This window comes from Trifolium pratense, linkage group LG5 (genome assembly GCF_020283565.1).
Source record: "Trifolium pratense cultivar HEN17-A07 linkage group LG5, ARS_RC_1.1, whole genome shotgun sequence".
Classification (NCBI taxonomy): domain Eukaryota; kingdom Viridiplantae; phylum Streptophyta; class Magnoliopsida; order Fabales; family Fabaceae; genus Trifolium; species Trifolium pratense.
The window spans coordinates 2,670,544-2,690,169 of NC_060063.1; the positions used below are offsets into that span (position 1 = coordinate 2,670,544).

Consider the following 19,626-nt stretch of genomic DNA (forward strand, 5'->3'; position numbering starts at 1 on the left):
GATTTATAATATTGTGAGGCCTATTCGTGAATAATCAAGACATTAGAGTTAAATGGTTAACATCTAATAAAATGTATCCAAAAAAAAAATTAATGTCTAATAAGCTCTCCTTAAAACGAATCATTCGAAAGAACTTAAATTCGACTTTTGATGATTACCGTGATCCCATTCTCCTATAAATCAAAAAGTTAACAAAATAAAAAAACGCATTGTGAATCAAATATTATATTAGACCTTATGTATTTTCAATGCGAAACTTGAATTTTTCTTCAAACCTTATAGATTGACTTATGTATTGACAATGACAGGAACTTCATCAAACACATGATTAAAGGTATGATCCTTTCTTCAATAGAATTACTAAGATGCTGCCAATTTCTAAAGATTCTATTTTTCTCACCAACTTTTGACTTCTTCATTTTATTTTTTTTTGCAATTAATTAAATGTCTTTTAAGGGAAAGAGTACATAAGATGTAAACAATAAGCATAAGACAAACTCATTTGGGTTGGTCAAATGGTATTGGCTCGGGACCTGTGAGTGTGCTCATCCTTAAGGTTTCAGATTCGATTCTCTTTGGTGCCAATTTGGGTGGATTAATTTAGTTTCTTAAAAAAAAAAAAAAAAGACAAAATAATGTATGCTGCTATTATTTGGTCAAGATGTATGCTGCTATTATATCATTCAAAATAATGCAAAATGATGCTATATAGGAACCAATTGTATCTTTATCATAATCTTAAATGGTTTGATTAAAATTTACAAATTGAAATGAATATACTTAATAGTGGCTCAATATACAGTATATTAATTACCTAGGGAAAGAATATGTCATAGATTCACTATCTATGGATTTAAATGCATCAGATGAACTATAAAATTCACTATAGATATGTCTTGGTGGCACAAATATTTCCCTTTCACTTGTAGACTCCAAATTAACACATTGTTTCAACTCAGATAACACAACACTCATTGTTGGTCTTTGAATTGAGGTTGATGCAGTGCATGAAATTGCTAATCCTAAAACTTTCCATCCTGAATTTACATCAAATTTTCCTTTGAGTCTTGGATCAATAATTGTATTCAAGTCACCTTTTTCAAGTAGTGGTCTTACAAACTCAAGTATGTGTATTGATGGCTTTCCTTTAATCACTGCAGAGAGACCTGTGATTAATTCCAATAGGACAACTCCATAGCTATATATGTCACTTTTTTCATTCAAGTTGTTTAATTTGTAGTACCTGTATAAATCACAATGTAGTTAGTTAATTTCACAAATTGACAAATCCATGATAAGATGAAACACTTTTTGTATACAGGTTTCAGATCGGACCATCCACCATTTATATCTACGCCCTAAGCCCAATAGCGCCCAGTTAAGTTGGTATAAAGTTTTGGTGCACCGGTTTTATGTTTTCAAACCAAACTAGAACTACTTTTACAAAAAGTAGAATCATAGCTTTTGAACTGAGTTGACTCTTTGTGAACCGAAATAAACCAACTTGCTATTTTAACTAATATTAAGATTGTTAAAAAAAAACTAAAACCAAAGAGAAGATTAGGGCTGTTTAAAAAAAACCGAACCATAAATAATTGAACTACGATGGGCAGTTCATGAACCGAACCATTAAGTTCAATTCTTTTAGGTTCAGTTTAACCCTTTGTTTTTATTTTAATATTCCTAATGACATGTCTATAGGTTTTTTTTAAGCAATAAGATTTTCAGAGTAACTGATGAATAAGTGCTTTAAAATAGTTTATGCAATAAGCACTTAATTCAAATGCATCCTCTAAATATAAAAACAGATTGTTAAGTAAGCAATTTTTGGTTGTGATTGTGATGCAGACAGTTCATGGCACAAGAATGTAAAAGAATCAAATGAGGACTCACTCTGGATCAAGGTATCCCATTGTTCCCATGATTGCAGATTTTTCATTACCATCATCAACAAGAATCATTGTAGATTCTGCATTTGGTTTATCACTATTCTTAAACACCTTAGAGAGTCCAAAATCTGCTATCTTAGCTTCTAAATCTTCACTTAGAAGAATGTTGGCAGATTTTACATCTCTGTGTATTATAGGTGGCTTGCATCCATGGTGTAGGTAGTCCAACCCTTCAATCCAAATTCATCAAAACATCACTAAAAATTACAAAAGAATATAGTTGCACAAAAAGATTCATGCATATATATAAAACACAAGGCAATTAGTTATTTTTCACATCATAGTAACTTAATCATATATGAAATGTTTTTGGAAAAAGCACTTGGACTAGTGTAAAGCAATTGGAGACGTTAAAAAAGAATCGGAGAAGGGACAAAAGTGTTATTTTAAAAATTAAGGGGCCAAAATTGCAAGTTTGTGAAAGTTAGGGGCCAAAAATTCAATTTAGCCTAAAATTATAGTTGCATTAATGACCATTTTACTAGTGTCTCAGAAGGAATTTTAACTCCGTCCTTTGAGGTTAGAAGGTTAAGCTCTTACCACTGAACTGAGACCTCGTGAACCATTTGGAGAGAATTTATCCAAAATAAGTATGAAAATAAGAAAATATCCAAATTTAAGAGAATTTAAAAGCAAAAGGTAAAAAAATTAATGCACAAGGACTAGTGACTTCTTGAAAAGTGAAGATATACTACTGACCTTCTGCAGCATCAATTGCTATTTGAAGTCTCCTTTCCCAACTCAAGCAATGTGAATGATTTTCTGCAATCATGATAAATATTAGTAAATCACAATGATATTATGTGATGTAAAAAAGGATGCAATAATTTAAGTACAATTTGAATCATGGAATATCTTACCTGAGAGACATTCTTTTAGGTTTCCATTAGCCATGTGCTCATATATGAGTGCCATCTTATCACCTTCATCACAATAGCCAATGAAGGATACCAAATTTTTGTGATGAACTGTCATCAATAGTTCAGCCTGCAATCCATGGATTTTGGTTATTGATGTTTTTGATATTTAATATAATTTTCATTGAATGTATATTTCCTAGCCTAACCAAGACATTGGATTCAAGTATTTAATGAGCTCCCCCTAGGACAAATCGTTCTGGAGAACCCGAGTTTGATTCCTGATGAAAACAATTCTTGGTCAGGCTTTACATACCTCACGGCTAAACTCAGGATTACCGCGGGCCCCTTCCCCTGGGAACCTGAGGGTTAATACCCCGTATATTGCCTAGACGAGTGGTTGAACATGATATAATTATTCTCAAATCGAGATTCAAACCGTGAATGGGAAGACCTTTTTCCCGAATAAAATGACAAAAGAAATCGTTGCTTATAGTAAGTTGACAAAAGAAGTAGTTGGCTACACTAAATTTAGTAGCGATTCATTGGAATGAATCGCGACTTATCATAGTGAATCGGGATTCAAGATGATATTCATGTCCAAATAGATACACACTAGAGACTTGTATCGGTTCAGTTTAATTTTTTATCAATCAAGCTATGACTCGCATGTATCGCAAGATACAGATAAATTTTCATGGTGCTAATTACCTCAGTTCGAAATTCCTTTGGACCCTGAGTTGAAGATGAAGAAAGCATTTTGACTGCAACTTTATTGCCATCTTTCATTTGACCACAATACACATTTCCAAATCCTCCCCTACCAATGACCAATTCAAAGTTGCTAGTGATTTCCATCACCTCAGCATAAGTGTACTGCAACTTCTTTGATACTACAGTACTTGACCCTTTGTTGATCATATTCATCTCCTCCTCTTAATTCAAAAACAAATACAATGAGTTTAAGCGTATCTTCGGATTCAATTGAGTATTGCGCACTAATTTATCTCAAAGAAACTCGATAAATACTTAGTACATGTTTGGAATGACAGTGAGTTTGACAGAATCCTAGTGTGGCAACTTGATTTTGACAAAATCTACACAAAATTGTGGCGTCAGCGTGATTTTGTAAAAATCAGTTGAGTCCTCCGTGATTTCAAACATGCACAAAATCAACTGAGTCCTTTACTTTGAAAAGTTAATCAAATATGGATTATATTTTTCTTCCTTCTCTAGTTACACGAAAATCGTATGGAAGAAGTTACATATTATTAAGACTTACCTGATGTTGCATTTCTTCTTCTAAGCTTCCAATAGAGAATTGCAATGATCAATAGAACTAAAACTGATGCTATTGGTGCAACAATGGGAGCAATCACCTTCTTTTTTTTACTTGAACCAGAGAGATTTTTATCATCCACCCTATAAAAATGTCGAAAACAAGATTATCTAGTTACAACTAAATATGTTTGATGATACTTCTACACATCTTTTTCATATGCTTCTTACTTGCACTTTGGATTTCTTTTCGATGATTCTATATAAATAAACTATACAGCACTGATATACTTCACGTTGAAGGCATGGCTGGTGTTCTACACGTGTTGGTGTCCAACGCGACACTAACACATGTGGTTACATTCAATTATCCAATTTTCTCAAATTATTACTGGTGTCAATGTGTCAATATATTGTCGTGTCCGATGTCTTTGCCTGTGTCATTGCTTCATACTAAATAAAACTAACATGACTTGTACTTAGCATGTGATTATCTACTACTATAGAAAGCCATACCTCAAAGTAAGCAATCCATTCTTTGATCTTTCTAGGAGATTGGTAGAGACAAAACCTGAAAGCTGATTGCCTCTTAAATTCCTACAAATAATTTGAGTTTATTTGCATAAGCCATTAACAATTTAGTAACAATATATAATTTCTATATAGTTTATGACCATCATAGAAAAGACTTACAAATATTTAAGGGACTTCAATTCTTCCAAAAATTGAGGCATTGATCCAGTTAAGCTATTGTTACATAAATCCCTGAATCAAAATATTGCAGTTTATGTCATACCAATATAAGATGAAGAAAACAATCTTATTTAGAATGGAAAAATATTCTACAATGTTTAGAGCATAATGAAAATTTATGTACTCACAAAGATTCCAAGAAAGTCAAATTGGAAATGGCAGGAGTTATTATTCCACTCAGACTGCTTCTGCTCAAATTCCTATAAAAAGAAAATGTTCACTTTTAAAACCGGCTCGCAATTAATGTGGGACTTCCCTTAACACATCCCCCCTCACACTCAACACTATTGGGCTTGGGGTACGGATATAAATGGTGGGTGGCCAGATTAGAAACCTGATAGCAGGTGGCCCAACAGATAATGAAAGAGGCTCTAATACCATCTTAGAATTGAGAATTTGGGTCTAACTCAACCCAACAAAACCGCCTTGTAATATGAGGATTGCCCTCACTTATAAACATATATTCAGACAATCTCACAACCGATGTGAGACTTCTTAACAATAAAGAAGAAAAATGATATATAAATAACTCACAATGATACAATTCTTGGAGGAAGTGAAGTGCTGTAGTTGCATTTTAAGCCCTCCCAAGTGTAGTTTTTTGGTTCACATGGATCACCAACCCAATTTCTTTGTATTCTATAACTTTCTTTTACATCACTTATAGCTTCAACTGTGATTAAATAGAACCAAATTCACTTAAAAGGTATTCAAATTGAAAACATTTCCAAGTAATACAATTGTTTGGTATGAGTGCACCGAACTTAGCACTAACACAGACACGAACACTGCATACGACATTGACACATAGATATCGTGTATTCTTAAAACGGAAGTGATTGAATATAATTACATGTGTTTGTGTCAGTATTAGTAGACACCAAACATGTCTTCGATCTGAAGTGTCAGTGCTACAATTTGTCAGGAAATATAATTTTGCACATGAAATTTTAGCAGAGAAAACAAATCATACCATCTTCTTCAAACGTTGAAACCGCGTCACGTTGTCTTACTACATAAATCTCCACTGCATTAAGAATAGGCGGAAGCGTCGAATCTTTGGTTCTATCTATCGAAATTCGATGTTCGTCTGCGACCAATGACTTAGAATTAATAACAGTAGTTGCATGCAGGTTACTTGGTACAAAAGATTCAATCAAAGGAGATCCATTCCAAGAAACATTAAATTTTCTCAGTTGAGTTTTGTTAAGTTTCTCCACTTCAGCAAAATACAAATAGACATAAAATTTCGAATTCGGTTCATCTGAAATCCAAGAAAATTCTAAACTATCATTCTCATTCTTTGGTGTAGCTGCATTACTAATAACTTCAAATGGTGCTTTATATCCATTACCACCAGTAAAATCAATTAGTGAAAAAGTGCTTATAGATTTCCATGAAGAAGAATTTAAAGGAAACCAAATTCTATCATAAACATCATCTTCATATCTACCACTTCCATTAATTGAACCAATATCAAATCTTTTGAAAAGTAAAAGTGAAGCAAAATCACCAAACTCAGTTTTATAAATAGAATCAATAATTGGTCTAAGTTCTAATAATGAGATAAAAGGAATTCCATTTCCTTTATTCACAAGACAAACATTTGTTTCATCTGATTCTGCCCTGTTGAGTATTTCCAACGTAACTTGTTCCGAAGCATTCTTAAATTTCACTGATGACCAGAAATTTACACCAACATAGAGATCAAATTCAGGTAGTTTGTTTTCGCCGTCATAGTTTCCATATAAGAAAGATGCTCTTATTAAATGTAAACTGTTTTTTCTTCCAGCGATTAATCGGTAACAGTTTCGGTTTCCATCAGGAAAACTTCTGAGATCGGAGAGTGGTAATGGTAGATTTGGATTGTTAGGATATGCATAGACAGAAGAAATGTTTCTGTTAAGTCCTGTTTGTATGTGTGATCCATCTGAGCTGTATTTTATTTTTGTTGAATCATCTGTGTACTCGAAATTCGTTGGACCGCCACAATCAATACTTATGAATCCTAAAACAGAATGACAAAATAGATTCAGAAAAAAATTCAATATTATTTATAGCTTTCTTACACTTCAAATTGCTGCAAGATTTAGTAATCCTACAAGCTTAATTTAGTTTAGCTTATAACAAAAATACTTATATTAATGATTGGATATACTTAGAAAATTAACTTATGACATGTATATTGTAATATCTCAGACTGCTTTATAAGTATCGTTGACTGTCCCCACAAACCAACTAACATGAGTCATTTCATCGTGTTGTGTAGGTTTGTGGGGACAGGAGGAAATCTTAAAAGTAGTCAAGGATGTTCATGTAGCATACGCAGTATAGAGACACAAACATGAATACCCTATATGAGATTTGCACCGATAGGTCAACACTAGCAATAATTTGATAAAATCAAAGTGATTAAATGTAACTATATTCGTTGGTGTCGTGTCAAACACTAGACACACCTTCAATTTTAAGTGTTTGTGCTACATGGGTTCATCAAAGTTGTTTTCATCTAATGTTTGATGAAAAAAAATTCAAAATAATAGGTATAAGCATTCTCTAGAGTAGTTTAGTAGATTAGTGACTGATCAATCTATTTACCAAAATGAGTGTTCTAAATAAAACTGAAATAGTTGCTTGAAACCATGATATGTTTACAAAGTTACTCTTTACAAGATTCCATGATATTCAAGGATGCATCTGTCTATGTTTGAAATCACGCTGACACTATGATTTTGTTAAAGCTCTAAAAGTCTAATTTTTGTCAAAATCAGGTGACTCAGCGTGATTTCATCGGACTCACTGCGAAATCAAATATATGAACTAAGATTATTGACTACCTTTTAAGGGAAGCTGCTAAAGTAGACCTTACAAAAAAAAATATTGTTGTAGAAAAATAAAAACTCTCTTATAAAAGCTGATGAAAAATGCTAACCTGTTTGTTGTTGTGCATGAACAAAAACTTTAACACCAAAATAGAAAACAAGAAAGAGAATGAATCCAATTGAATATGCCATGTTTTGACCAAAGAATAGGATCTTTTGTGAAATGAAATTTTAGAATGTTACAAATTTGATATGCATGTTGGAAACATTTTTCATTGGAAGAAGAAATTAGCTATAGTATATTTCATGAATGCAAAGATTTGAAAGCATGATAATAATGAGTCAAATGTCAACTATGACCCGGGTTGATGTTTTTGACAAAACCAGCTACCAAACACATCAATTTCTCGCATAGAAAAATAGCAACATGGAAAGCAATTTGTCATGTCTATATTATTTAATATTTACTCCCTAGTGCTATTGATAATTGATATTAGTAAATTTTTAGTAGTGCTTCCCTACCAAACAAAATTCAGTTTTCATTTCATCTGCATATATAGAGGATATACAAGAAGCTATTCAAGAGTACTTTTTGATCTAAACCAAGTCTGGAAGCTGCTTTATTTATGATGGTGAAGGAGGAGATGACATTGTTATATGTATGTTAAACATATCGTATTTTATATTTTCAATGACTGACATATCGTCGTATTAGATACGTATCATATACGATACATGTATCTGTGTCTATGCTTCATTGGCACGACCGTCATTTGGTGATGATTAATTTAGTTAGAGAATCCGTGAAATATATAAGGTGAGTTCTCCTATTTCAACCGTTTTTTTTTTTTTTTTATATAATAATCTATGATTATTGGTTCACAATGTTGTCAATGAGGATCAAACCTAGACTTAATGCATACTACTCAAACACATCACCATTAGACCAAACCTAATGGCTTTATAACAATCTATGATTGAAATTTCTATAACTCAAATATTTTTGCCATTGAACCAATTCATTGTTGATAAATATTTAATTTAATATTTATCATTATCATAAATGTAATGAAAAGATGATGAATTAAAGTGGTGCATATAGTATTAATTTTACAATTAGAAAAATATATTACGTATAAATTTGAAAGTGTCAAATAGATTAATTATTATAGAATAATATCATTTGTGATCACTCACCAACTCAGAAAATTAAATATGCATATACAATAATACAAGTGATTCAAAGTTTGAAACGAAGACTTAATTTCATTGGATTAAATTAAATGTGAAGAAAAAGTAATTAAGAAGGAAAATGTTAAAAAGTGCCCCGGGGCACTAGTTAAGGATATAAATATGGAAATTTCATCTCGTAAATTGTGCATTCAATGTTTTAACATGTAAAAAGTTATTCTCTCTCATCATTAATTTTTTCATTTGTTTCTTTTTTTAGTATGCTTAACTAGTGCCCCGGAGGCACTGTTTAGCATGACCCAATTAAGAAACCAAACAATTAGGAAAAAAGCCTTCAATAAGACCATGAATAAAATGATAAAATACTCCCAACTCATTCCGAACAAAAACTCATTTCTTAACTCATTTTTTACAAAGAATTGTCTCTTATATATAAACACATATTCAGATCATCTCGCAATTGATGTGTGATTTCTTATAAATACACCTCATTAGGCTCAACAATATTGGGATTGGTGCGTTGATATAATGGCGCCCGATAGCGAAAACCGAATAACAGGTAGCATAAACGAATCGTGCAGAGACTCTGATACTATCTTAAAATTGAGAGTTGTACTCAACCATATAAAATCGGTTTATAAGGTGAGATCCCCTCTTACCACTTGAGTTTGATATTTTAGTTTATATATAATTCTAAATCTTAATTAGCGACCATTAACGATGATAAAATTGAAAAGCTAGAAGTTAACTAGTTACGTAAAGCAATTATTTTATGAATTATTGAAAACGAATTATTGAAGAGCTAGAAGTTAACTAGAAATTTGGGACCTGATATTACGTATAGAATTCATTTGTTTATGATCAAGTGGGTTTAGAATATGGCACCTAGATCTATTATTTAAATTTTTATCACAAATATATGGATAAGTTGAAGCCATTAATAATTCCAAATTTTTAATTTTGACATTATTACACACATCTTAATTATATTTTATATGATGTTACATATATATGATATCACTTTTATTTATGTATCTAATCTAAGGATTGATAAGTAAAAGTTTGGTGATGACTTATCTCACCATTGACTCCGTACGATATTCATATGTTAAATTAGTCATGTATGATGAATGTGCATTTGGCAGTTAGCTCTTGTTTTTGCTCCAAAATATAAGAAATAATAAGATACATGTTCTTTAATTAGTACATTAGCACATTAGCATTAGCCTCTTAACAAAGAGTTGTCATCTCAATGTGTTCCGGTACACACACAAAATCTCTCATTGCTTGGGAATCGAGGAACTACGTAAGCTACGTGCCCCATAGCTAGCCTCTTAACTTTAACCGGAAAATATTGTTCACATTATTTAAAAATCGAATAGATGGTTTGTATAAAGAATAAAACTATAAGAGTTAACACAAATACCTAAAAACAGACAATAACTCAAAAATATAAAAAAAATTCTTTAGTGATTAAAGGGTGCACCTCTTATAAAGTTAGTACCATTTAATAATTCAACGACTATATTGATTAATTGTTTTTATTTTGTACCACATCACCTCACCTATGACCTATTACTAAATATGACCGATTAATATAAATAATCTTTATCTTATATGACCAGCTAATGCTATTTGATCTCATCTTTCTAGCTGTTTTACTGTTTCTAATATCACCTCAAGAAAATGGCTTAAAATTTAAAGAGGAATAATTGAGCACAAAAGTTGACATGGCACATCATACTTTTTATACCGTTGGAATACATTTTACATTTTTTTTTAGTATATTTTTAGCTCGTTCACATTTTTTGTGCATAGGATTTGAAAAACAAATGTTATGTTGGAGGAAGATATGGATGCAAATAGAATGAAAAATATAGCACGAATGGATGGAAGAGTCCAGCTGTATCTTGTGCATCCAATGACTGAGCCTGAGTTAATTGAAGCGATTGAATATGGGCCTATTGAGGGAGTAAATAAAAATGGGTCTGCTGAGAGAGTAAATGAAAATGGGTCTGTTGAGGGAGTAAATGAATATGGTCCAACTGATGACTTAAATGATAATGGGCCAAGTGAGGGAGTCAATGAAACTGGCCCAACTGGCCCTACTGAGGGAGATAAGGTTGGCCCAACTGCTGAAGTGATTAATCAGAAAGAGGGAGAACAAGTGACTGATAAAGGGAAAGGTATGAGAATTGATGATGATGTTATTGATGATTTATTAAATGAAGTTGAGTATGAGGAAGACAGTGAAGATAATGCCCTGGGAATACACTTTGATGATTCAGAAGAAGATTGTTTGCTTGAAGATAACTTTGAGACTGTTGTGGATGAGACTGTTGTGGATGAAAATGTTGTTGATGAACCTGTGACCAATGGAAAGGAAAAGAAAGGTAAGAAAGTGAGGCAAGAGTGTAATGTTAGCAAACCAACAAGCAAGAAGGGAAGACCAAAAAAGAAGAATAATAACTCCAATATATATAATACGTTTGTTATTAATACGTCTGTTCAAGGTGCACAACAAACTGCAAAAGGTGATGAGTTATTTGAACAACAAGATGTTGGGAATATTGACAAAAGTAAATATAAAGCCTTTGTTGGAGGATTGAGTGATATTGAGGATTATAATAGTGATGTGCTAGATAGTGGAACTGACAATGACAGTGAGAATGAAGTTGAGGATAGTGAGGATGAAGATGAGCATGACACAGAAAGGCCTAGTAATTACAAATTGCCAACCTTTAAGATGCCATCATCAATGAGAGATTATAAGTGGGAGTCTGGAATGTACTTTGCTTGTAAAGAAGAGTTTCAAGAAGTAATAAGATGTTATGCAATCTAGTCTCAAAGAGCTATTAAATATAAGAAGAATGACAAGAAGAGGATGAGGCTGATTTGTAAAAGTGGTTGTGTATGGTCTGCTTACTGTTCATATATTCCAGGGCAAGAAACTTGGCAATTGATGACTGTTAAAGATGAGCATAAGTGCAATAGGGAACCTAAGGTGCATTTACTTAGTGCCAAATGGTTGGGAAAAGATTACATAAGAAGGTTAAAGAGAATCCCAATTTGAAATTGATTGATATTAGGGAGAAAACACAACAAAAATGGAATTTAAAGATATCTAAGAGCAAAGCATCTAAAGCCAGGGTATTGCTTTTGATTTAGTAGATGGGTCATTTAGAGAACAATACACTAGATTTTATGACTACTCCCATGAATTACTAAGATCAAACTGTGGTTCAACAGTTATAGTCACTACTACACCATTTCAAGGTGATGAGGCTGACTTGGAACATCCTGAAAGGCCTTTGTGCCCACATTTCCAAAGGGCTTACATTTGTTTCAAGGGATGTAAGGAAAGTTTTTTAATCTATAGGCCAATAATTGGTTTAGATGGGGCATTTCTTAAAGGATATTATGGTGGCCAGATACTAGCTGCAATTGGAAGAGACCCTAATGACCAAATGCTACCCATTGCAATTGTTGTGGTTGAGGGTGAAACAAAAGAGACATGGAAATGGTTTTTGGAGCTGTTAACCAATGACTTAGGAGGCACAAGAGCTTGTTCTTTAATCACTTTCATAAGTGACCAACAAAAGGTAATTACATAAACTTTACTGTATTGATGTTATTTACTATAATGTTCCTATTTAAAACAATTGAACTGCTTTCTTGTTGTAGGGACTACTTCCAACAATGGATGAGTTACTTCCAGGTGTTGCTCACAGATTTTGTGTCAGACACTTGTACAACAATTTCAAAAAGAAATTTCCTGGAAAGAAATTAAAGGAATTGATGTGGAAGGCTGCAAATGCAACTTATGTTAATGCATGGCATATGGAGATGCAAGAGATCAAAACTATAAATGGTGAGGCATTCAAGCATTTAATCAAAATACCACCAAGACATTGGAGCAAATCATATTTCACACCTAAGGCAAAATGTGACACATTGGTCAACATGTCTGAAGCTTTCAACTCAGTGATTGTTGGTGCAAGAGCCAAGCCTATAGTGACAATGCTTGAAGAAATTAGAGTGTATATGATGGAGAGATGGGAAACCAATAGACAAAAAATTGGGAGATATGTTGAAAGCATTCTATCAAACATAAAAAAGAAGCTTGAAAGAGAGACATCATTCAACAACAATTGGATGGTCAGGTATAATTGTTGATGACTTATTTTCTCATCTAATGAATATTACCTAGGTCTATATATTGATGACTTATAGTTTACTAGGTCTAATTGATGATTACTTATAGTTTACTAGGTATAATTGTTGAGGACTTATATTTTACTTATCATTTTTTGGTTAGGCCTGCTGGTTATGAATTGTTTGAAGTTAGACACATTTCAGCTAGTGGTGACCAATTTTCTGTTAGTCTTGGAACAAGAGAATGCTCTTGCAGAAAATGGATGTTGACAGGCTTACCTTGTAGACATGCAATAGCTTGTATGAGAGAAATGGAAATTGATCCAGGTCAATATGTACCTGACTACTTCAGAAAAGAAACATATGAAGCTTGCTATCAACCAATGATCTACCCAACAAATGGTCAAAATGTATAGGTAAGAACTCGATTTACTGACCTTCAACCACCACCAATAACTACAAGAAAAACCTTTATTTTTGGCGGAATTATTCCCTCACTATGTGCATTATTCCCTCACTAACTGAGAATTTAGTGGCGGAACAGATCTGCCACTAAAACGCACGTCACTAAATTTTGTGGCGAACAAATCCGCCACTAAATGCGTTACAATGGTTGTGTCAATAAAGTGGCAATTTCCTTAAATTTAGTGGCCGAATAATCCGCCAGTAAGTGGGTGTCAGGAAAGTAGATTTAGTGGCGGAAATGTCTGCCACAAAATCTGCCAGTTGCTTTTTAATATTTTGTGGCGGAATAATCCGCCAGTACACTATCACGGTTGAAAAAATAAAAAACAAATAAAATATATGTTGTGGCTGAATATTCCGCCACTAAATGAGTGATTTTTTTTTTTTTTTACAGAAAATGAGTGGTTAATAATTACATTTTGTTTCTTTATAATAATTATATTTTTTTATCTCAATTTTTATAAATATATTAATTAAAAACAAAAAATTAAATTCAACATAAAAATAATTAAGAATTATTACCACATCAAATATAAATCAGATCCGACAAAATATAAAATTAAAATCTAATTTGTTTCACTACTCAAAACCAAGTATGTTACATAGTAGGTTACATAGCAGGAGCCAAGAAGTCAGGAACTAATACCAAACAATATAGTTCTCCAATTCAACATAAAACTACACCAACTTATAGGAAATACTAAGCTATGCTACCAGGATCCAAGCACAAAAGTTACAAGTTAGAAAATGCAATACTCAAAACAATAAGAGCTAGTGTATATATATATCAGACCAAGCTAATGACATCATGTGACCTTTCAAATTGAAGCACTCCCAAATTGAAGCACCAAGCCAACTCCACCCAATAATTAAGCTAAAAATCATCTCTGCAGAAACATTGAATATATCATCAAAACTAACACAGACATTGAATGGAAAGCTAGCAAAAACTATAACAACATCTCTAAAAAGATATACATTTTCCTTTTGCTCAATGAGATTAATTAGTATTGAAATTCTGGTACACAGTAGACAAGTGTTGTCCACGATGTGCCGACACTTGTCGCAACACTTGTCTTAGCAGTAAGAACAATAACACAGAGCATTAAAAACATATACTGAAAAGCATAAACGACACACATAATTGTTAACCCAGTTCAGCCTAACAGCCTAATCTGGGGGATACCAATCCAGGAGGAAATTCACTATCAGCAGTATTAATTCGGAGCTAAACTCCCCCGTTTACAACTCCTCACTTAATCCCTACCCAATGACACTTCTACCTAGGAACTCCTAGATATGAGACCCCGTCTCACTCCCCTCAACCTTACAACCAGTAAGGATTTCAATAACAACATAATGGAGACACTCTCCTTGACAAAGATGAAGACACACTTCAATAACATCACCACCTAGCCAACGACTAAGTTCACAATTTGGAGTTGCTTAAAAGCTTCCTCCAAATACAATACTCAACTCATTACCTACAGGTTTCTGAGTGAGGACATAGTGACCATCTCACAACCCGAGTGGTTCACTTTACACCAACTCTCCTAGAGAGTGGCTTAAAGACACGAAACCCTTAAAAGACTACATCTTTGATATTCTATTTTAGCTTCAAGTTTCGGTTAATAATAAGGGTTAGCAGCACCCTTTATATAGCACAGCCTCGTGGGCTTTTCACAATGCTTCAGCTCCAAGAAATCTTCTAGATGCAAAATATATATTTTTACCAAATCTTTCTTTGCATCAAATATTCCTCCCATAAATATATTTGTTGTAAATATATTTTAAAATTAAATCTTCTAATCTTCTTGAAGCACAAAGATTTATTTGAAATAAATCTTTTATATTTTCTGCAGCAATCTTCACAAGATATATTTTTGAAAATAATAGTTCTATTTTTTGAAACACAAAAATATATTTTCCAAAAATATAATTCCTTTGGAAAATAGAACTAGGGTTCAGCTGCCTTCTGAAACACATTGATCACGTGCGCCTTGTTGTATAAGAAACCACGAAATAATTCTTCAAACAGATCTTCAAAAGATTGAGTAGAAAATAATAACATCTAGCTGGCGCGCGCAGAACAGAGTCAGGTGTTGTTCCAAAGTGTAACAACATTTGTCACAACACTTGGGGTCAGCACATTTGTCTCAACACTTGGCTAAAATATGTTTTCGCAAAATGTAGCCAATATACAAAAACCCAACAATCTCCCCCTTTGGCAAATTTTGGCTAAAACAATATTAGACCAGTATATAGAGAGATACAGTATTACCTTTCCTTCAAGTCAACATGATCACACAACTAGGAAAGAAAGTAACACATAGTAAGACTACTTCCAAGAGAGGTAAGTAGCATCAGAGGCATGCAATAGCAGGAATAAACACATATAGCCTCACAGAGCAGATAGAGAGAAATAAACTCTCATAGTGGATTCAAAGATAGGAGAAATAAACTCCTATAATCAGAGTACATCCATTCAACAAAAGATCACCAGGGAAAAATAAATTCCCACAAACATAGAACTAGGAAAAATAAATTCCCAGCCACCAGAGAATAAAGCCAAGATGTCTCAGCATCTGACATCACACTTGTCACTTATTCATACTACCACTCCCCCTGAATTTGTGCATGATAGAGCACAAGCATACAATGTAGTCAACCATAGGAACTACAACATCCTTGTAATAGCAGAAGCATTCAATCAGAGTGATTAACGCTTAATGGTTGTTGTAGACACACATGTGTGCATTCATAAATAAGCATGTACAAGTTACCCATATTTCTATGAATGTAACTAACTAACCTAAATCACCCATATTTCTATGACTGTGATCCTAAGCATAAAAGTCATCCATATTTCTATGATTATGACTAAGCACGATGAATCATCCATATTTCTATGACTATGATTATGATCATGCCCTATGCTACAAATTTAAATGCTTTTTGGAATTCTTGCAACACATCACACAGAGCTGAAGGTAACATTTACTCCACTCAGACATAGGCCTAGAAGATTAACACATCGCAGAAAGAACCGCAACAACATACACACCAGATGTCAGCACATCTGTCCACACATCACGCAGATACCAGATGTCAGCACATCTGTCCACACAGATAGATCTTACATATCACAGATCACTACTCCCCCTTTTTAGCCACAAATTCTGACAAATAAAGTCAGTGTGCATTAAACAAAAGAATAGAGGCAAAGAGGTACCATAGTAGTATCAGAAGTGCAAGTTACATAACAGAGAGAACTAAACTCTCACAAAAGAACCACATAGGGAGAAATAAACTCCCACATACTGAGAAAAATAAATTCTCACACATCAGATCAGGATGTCTAGACATCAGACATGACATCACACATCAGGAACATAACACTCCCACAACCATTAAACACACTATCAGAGCATAAGCTAGCAGAACACATTATCAAGCTAGCTACACACTACTACTCCTCCTGAATAGCATTTCTCCCCCTCAACACATGCATATATATATATATAACTCACACTCCCCCTCAATACGAGCATAGAAGCATAAGAACATCAATACGAGCATAGAAGCATAAGAACATCAATACGAGCATAGAAGCATAAGAACAGCAACTTTACCAAATGTAAGAACATCAGTCCACACATTTGTCCACACACACACTACTCCTCCTTTTTAGTCATAATTTTGACAAACATCATACATATCAGAACACAGAGTAGCAAAAACAGAAATATCCAGAGAGCAGATATTCCAGACCATAGGCACATACAGGTGCTAGAAATCCATGGCCTAGCCCACAAAAGATACGGAGAACAAAAGTAGTGGAAAGAGAACATGCGCGCTTTCATCCACAATACCATGACCAAACTCCAACAGTATAGCATGAAGATCATAAGTAACAAGGCATAAACCTATAATATCTTCATCACATCAACCACATAGTGCACAGAGCTACTACAACCAAATATAACACCATGGGATACATAGTTCATCAGATATATATCAGAAGTGGAGGAACCATATCATATCCACCACATCAAACTCCATAGTCAACACTCATAAAATAGACATTTTCCCCTTGTTTCCACAACATGACAAGAGCATGAGAAAACATTGTTCTTGGAAACAACATGTACCAACCGGCAGAGAAAACAATGTTAGGAACATGTGGTCCGACAAAAGAAATCTATAGTCAGAAGTCAAAGACACTCCCTTTTTTTTTTTTTTTTTTTTTTGGCTTTGGAGTGCTTCTGATCTTTCAATCTCAAAGAGTTGTCTCATAATACTCTTAGAGATTACACCCATAAAGGTTATTGGTAGCTTCACCATAAACGTTGTAGCTTGCTTCATAGTTAAAAACATACTCACAAAAAAATCCAGCTTCTCATAACATTATCTTCCTGTCAAGTGACAATGATGCCCAGAACATCATCCTCAATATTTGGCTCATAGTCAACCACATTCTAGCATTTTGGTGGCAGATGTTGTACACAATGTTGGAACACTTGAGATAACACGATGTTGAGACAGATGTTACAACATCTCGTACCAGAACAGACAAGTTATTCAACACAGATGAGTATTATTCAGTGTCAATCTCAAGAGACATATACCAAAAGCATCTTCAACAATAGATATATTGTCATCACATAAGAACATCAAACTAGAGGTTTCAGAAACAGGTCTGAAACAATCACTTACCATAGTAGTAATCACCTTTGATCATCACATATCTGAGCATTATCGCATCTGATCATAACACATTTGAACACATATAATACTTCTCAGCAGAATGCACATCCAAACAATCGTACCATACTAGTTCTCTTTTAGTCACACTTTGAGCAACAACTTTGGTCAAGTGGAAGATCATCAAGATTAGTTTCTTCTACCACATTCAAAACCTTAATACTCCAAACCACCATTAGTTGATCTTCTACCTCATTAGATTGAGGACTCTCAGAACCATATCAGCATAAGTTTGGGGGATTGCAGAACAGGTTTCAACAACACTAACGGGTTGGTCCAGGATGTTTCAACATCCGATATGACATTAGACTTATGTGAGGTTCCTTTGGGGGACTCAACCACAACTTTAGTGAGGGATGACAAAGTGTCAGAACCAACAACCTTGGAAGATGACACATGCACATTTTCAACAACAGTGTCATCAACAACAGCAACATTCATACTAGATTGAAAGTTTCAGAGGTACATCTGACAGATGTTCCAACACTACCCACAACATTTGAACTGACAAAACCTTTAACATGAGTAACAACATTTGATTCGACATTAGGGGTTTTGATAGGTTCAAGATACAAACATGTCATAGTATGAGATTTATTGACAACAACAAAAGGATCACCATTCCTACCATCACTTTTGAGATTCATCTTTTCGTCTTTGTTCTCTATTAGCCAAGATGTAGCATTTACTCCCAAAGACATAGAAATAATTAACATTTGGTTTTCTCCCCTTCCAAAGCTCAGAGAGGGTAGATGAGAACTCATGACTAATTCCTTCAGAGGAGCAGAAGTTAGAGAATTTAGCATTTTCAAATTCCTTCCGATGGTCACTTCTGATCCTGACAATTACACCCTCATTCTCTCTTTGGAGGCGTTGACAAAGGTCTTCGAAGACATTAAAATAAAATTTACCCAAGTAAATCTGGAGGAATCATCAACAACTACAAAGACATACTTCTTTTGACCAAGGTTGTCAACTTGCATAGGTTCATCAAATCAGCAATCATCTCTTTTCTTGTCATGAAGCTAGAAGTTTTCGTGCCAGATGTTGCAACATTATGTGAGACATTTGTCCCTTCAACTAGTCTATAGTGCAATGTCAGAGGAGATTCCCTCTTACAGATAACATCAGAGCTGATCAAAATACTAGGATGCTGATCAAGAATAGTACTACAAAGCACATTGGAAATGTTGTTGGCATCTTCACATCCAAAGGCTTAGCATGCTTAGTAGTTTGAAAAATATAAGAGTCAAAATCCCATTTGGTCTTGGTACCAACAGTGTAGATAAAGTTACTCAAGCCTATAGCACTGTCAGAAAACTCTACCTCAGCTTCAGGTTCTTCACTCCTGCCCAAAAACTTATTAATCACATCAGGTGAAAATTCAACACA

General features: G+C 33.8%; 1 protein-coding gene across 1 annotated transcript; it reads right to left on the reverse strand.

The window, feature by feature from the left end:
- Positions 1 to 418: 418 nt before the first annotated feature.
- On the reverse strand, positions 419 to 8,303 carry LOC123883997 (probable LRR receptor-like serine/threonine-protein kinase At4g29180). The gene is made up of 12 exons (XM_045932971.1): positions 7,770 to 8,303; positions 5,811 to 6,845; positions 5,372 to 5,510; positions 4,966 to 5,037; positions 4,778 to 4,849; positions 4,601 to 4,681; positions 4,089 to 4,228; positions 3,518 to 3,741; positions 2,810 to 2,936; positions 2,649 to 2,711; positions 1,894 to 2,119; positions 419 to 1,243 (listed from the first exon to the last, which is right to left on the reverse strand). Exons 1-12 carry the CDS (start codon positions 7,849 to 7,851, stop codon positions 811 to 813), a joined length of 2,694 nt encoding a protein of 897 aa, XP_045788927.1. The 5' UTR covers positions 7,852 to 8,303; the 3' UTR covers positions 419 to 810.
- Positions 8,304 to 19,626: the final 11,323 nt, after the last annotated feature.